The sequence below is a fragment of the Nannospalax galili genome, unplaced genomic scaffold, assembly GCF_000622305.1.
Source record: "Nannospalax galili isolate Female #2095 unplaced genomic scaffold, S.galili_v1.0 scaffold4319, whole genome shotgun sequence".
Lineage (NCBI taxonomy): Eukaryota > Metazoa > Chordata > Mammalia > Rodentia > Spalacidae > Nannospalax > Nannospalax galili.
Window position 1 is genome coordinate 18,138 of NW_008342099.1, and position 4,212 is coordinate 22,349.

The 4,212-nt window shown below is 38.0% G+C and overlaps 1 protein-coding gene across 1 annotated transcript; it reads left to right on the forward strand.

The window, feature by feature from the left end:
* Positions 1–3,585: 3,585 nt before the first annotated feature.
* Positions 3,586–3,815, forward strand: LOC115071230 (zinc finger protein 728-like; the record flags this gene model as incomplete). The annotated part of the gene is given in 1 exon segment (XM_029565818.1): positions 3,586–3,815. A coding segment is annotated over 1 exon segment (165 nt), but the record flags the coding sequence as incomplete, so codon positions are not given.
* Between the last annotated feature and the right edge of the window lie 397 nt (positions 3,816–4,212).

Genomic DNA, 4,212 nt, shown 5'->3' on the forward strand with positions numbered 1-4,212 from the left:
AGAAATACATTAGAAGGTATATTTACCCCCATCTACATGACAGGCTACTACATACCTAAGCTACATTATATAACCTCTTGTTCCTATGCTGTAACATTTGCATCATATTGTCAAAGTTACTGAAGGCAGTTGTAATACAGTACAGTGGGACAGAGATGCCACAGTACAGTGTACCTAAACAAAGACCGTCCAACTCTTAAGAGTTATTTAAACCAAGACTGAGCTCAGTCTGTTCTCAGAACATGTTCCTTCTGATTTCTCGTAGAATTGTTCTTCTAACAAAAGGTTACTGTTTTATTTAAACAGTACACAACCAGCATGACATGGGAAAGAAGATGTGGAACTTTGTCATATTGGAAGAATTTTCCTTGTCTGACCCCCTACTGACCCCGAAAGCATAGAAAACCAACCCAGAACAGCGTACAAAACCACAAACATGTTACCACTCCAATTCTACCTGTTTATAACATAAACAAGGGATAATTCATTGCTTTCAATTTTGATATCTTCAGCAGTGATATTTTCATAGCACACACATGCGCACGCACGTGCACACACACACACATTCTTCTAGGCCAGGGGCAAGGAAGGATCATGAGAGAGAAATAGAGAACATAGAATCTAAGATTAAAGCTATGTGTTTAGCTTCACTTGTAAAACTTGATTACAAGAGGAGCCCAATGGCATGTAAGATTGATGGGGCTAGAGAGATGGCTCAGTAGTTAAGAGCACTGCCTGCTCTTCCAGAGGACCTGGGTTCAGTTCCCAGCACCCACATGACAGCTAACATCCATCCTTAACTCAAGTTCCAGGATCTGACACCCTTTTCTGGCATCCTTGGGCATTGCACACATGTGATGCAATTACATACATCACTTATACATAAAGTTTTAAAAGATTTTTTCTAAAAAGATTATTTACATTGTTTCCCTAAAGGCTACCTAGGTTAAATAATCTGCACAATAGGAAGGTAGATTGGACAGATAGTGTTAAACACAATATTAATTTTGGTTATAAGGTTAGGTAAAATTCCCATTTTAACAGACAGCAACCCCAGAAAAGCGATTCCCACACAATAGTATTTGTGTATGTCAACATATCTAAATATAGAAAAGGTACAATGAAAATACAAAATTAAGAATAGTTCTTCTGAGGCAGTTGCCATGAATTGCTTGTAATACTCTTAAGTTACTCTGTGAATCAGTGACGCATTGGTGAATGAATATAAACAATTGTAAACTTTTTAGACACTGTACTTGGCTACACTAAATTTATTTTTAACTTCTCAAAAATATATGTAAATTAATGTTACTTTATGCATTATTTACTTTTCTTGTTGCTTTGAGAAAAGCAGCTTAAGGAGGGACGAGTTTATTTTGACTGATAGTTTGAAGTACAGCTCACCATGGCACGGAAGTTATGGTGTCAGGAGCCTGAGGCAGCTGGTCACATTGCATCCTTAGTCAGGAAGCAGAGAGAGTTGACTTCTGGTACTCGGCTCACTTTCTTCTTTTTATTCAGTCTGAAACCTCAGCCCAGGGAATTGACCCACTCATATTCAGGATGGGGTTTCCAGCTTCACTGCACTGTTTCCAAACTGCACTGTTTCCTAGTGCAGTCTAGGAACTACCTCATAGATATTCCTAGAGGTTTGTCTCCTAGGTGACTTGAGATCCTGTCAGCTTGACAGTATTATCATACTTTTTTTTTTTTACTTTATTTTTTATTATTTAGTGTGTGTGTGTGTGTGTGTGTGTGTGTGTGTGTGTACACTGTATATGTGTGAGTGGGCAAGAAAGCAGTGAAATGGGTTCAGTTTGGATGAGAAGTGTCTCCCATAGGCTGTTGTGTTTGGTTGGTGGTGCTGTTTGGGTAGAGTCATAGATTGTTTAGGAGGTGTGGCCGTGCTGGAGGAAGAACATCACTGGGGGCTGGCTTTGAGAGTTCATAACCTTGCTCCACTTCCAGCTTGCTCTCTCTGCTTCCTGTGTGTGCTTAAAGATGTGAGGTCTGAGTTTTTGGCTCTGGTCGCCTCTATTGCCATTCCTCTCAACCATGATAGATGCTCATGAGTTTCAAGTAGGAAGTCTGTAGTTGGATCTAGTCTTACCTGACTGGCATTTTATTTTTTTCCACTTGACCCCATTACCAAATCAGACTTTTATACTTCCCCATGATAGGACATTCCAACATCCCTGCCATCTTTCGGTTCAGATTATTCTTTGAAATCATTATAAGGTGATATTTCTAAAGTCATTATCATATCTTTTCCTAATAGTTGTAGAGTTTTCCAGCTGCCTGGGGTTGGTACCAGATGCCCACAGTGGACATTCCTCTTGCAGTATCGATAGTGTCTACCAGGCTTTGGTCATCTCTTCCTACAAGAGGACTTCAGGAGTGTCCATTTTTCCATAGGAGCGGCTGGTTGCCCTGAAACTAGAAGTGATCTTGTTTGATCCTTTATTTAATAAGTAACTCCCTCAGAATAGTAAGACTTTCATTCTAGTCCAATTTTCCATTTCTTAGAGATATATTAATATTAACTAATGGAATGTTGGTGTCCATGAAAAAAATGCAGAAATTAATCTCCCCTCTGGACTCTTGAGTTGTGAGGGTATGAATATTATAACAGATGCAGAAACCCATCTCCCGAATGGTATGTAAGAACTCTTCATTCATTCCAGTGGATAGTAATGTTCATCAGAGAATGTCTCATTGGTGAGGTAGCTTAAAAATGAACCTTTGAGCCGGGTGTGGTGGTGCACACCTTTAATCCAGAGGCAGGTGGATCTCTGTGAGTTCTAGGCCAGTCTGGTCTCCATTAGCGAATCCAGGCCAGCTGCAGCTATAAGGAGACCTTATCTCAAAAAGATGCCCCCCCAAAAGAACCTTTGTTAAGACATTTCTGTATTCTAAACTTCCATTTCCATGGGTTTGAAAATATATTTTTACCAAGTTCTTCTTCCGTGTTTCACCAACTGTAAATAAGTATTTTATCATAGATATTGAAAGATGAGAAAGTAGTTCCAAAGTTGCAAGTAAAGGTGTACTTCAAAAAAATAAAATTGACTTTTATATTCTATTAATAAACATTTCTTAATCTTATTTCTTCCCTAGAATGAGAATGGGTTTCACGGGTTATTCTTTACTTGGCAAGTGACTGAATGGAATTTTATGGCTTTGTTTTGATAATGCTACCAGAAAAAATGAATAGGGAAAATCTCTCTTCCCACTGTGGCTTGCAGAACATGGACATAGATTTCCTCAAGGAAATATAGTAGATAGCTTATGATGATTAAAGTCCATTTACTATGATTCACAAATAAAGTAGTTCTTCCTTTGAAGATTTCTGATAGTTGATCCTCTGTCCTGTTACTTGACCATTGATGTTTAATTGTATCATGTGGGAGGGAACTGGCAAACCTATAAAAGTTCACATATGATTTATTGTTCACTTAATAGTTTGTTTTCATGGAAAGAGCAAGCAAATGAGTATTTATTTTATGAAAGTTATAAGCACTGTTGCTTTTCCTTTTTAGGTGTAAAATATAAGTGCCTCATAAATATTTTTCCTCCCTTATATAGACAGAAACACTGATCTTGAGTGATTTTTCTGGATTTAAGCACTGAATACTTTCTCATTTAAAATTATGTTGATGAAAATGGGAAGAAGGACCTTGACCACTGAATGCAAGCTAGCATCTTTCTCAAGCCTACAGAAGGAAGCCCATGAAGACCCACATGTTCTGATGCCTTTTGAGTCAGATACGGAAAGAAGCCAAGAGAAGGAAGAAGAAGAAATGGCTGGTTTGCAGGTAAATGTGGCCCAAGACAGAGGTCTTGTCCAGTTTTACTTCCAAAGTTCCTTGTATTTAGAACGTGAAAATCTTTACTTTTGTACTTCCGGTAAACATTTTAAATACTTTATTTCCCTGTCCTTTGATAGCCACATTTGTTTTTGTAAACTATAGTCTCCTGTATACAGAATCTTCCCTCCATTCTTTCACTGTACTCATCCATGCCATCAGTAATTCTCAACTTGAATTAATGTTGAAACTGCATTCATTTTGACAACTGTGTGTGGGAAGACATTGATATTCTACATTTCCATTGGGAATATATGAGTCTTTAGATACTGCCTAGAAAGTGCAGTGTTATATATAATCAATTATTGCTCCATCAGCTTGATGTATATGAGTCAGTAGAAGCATA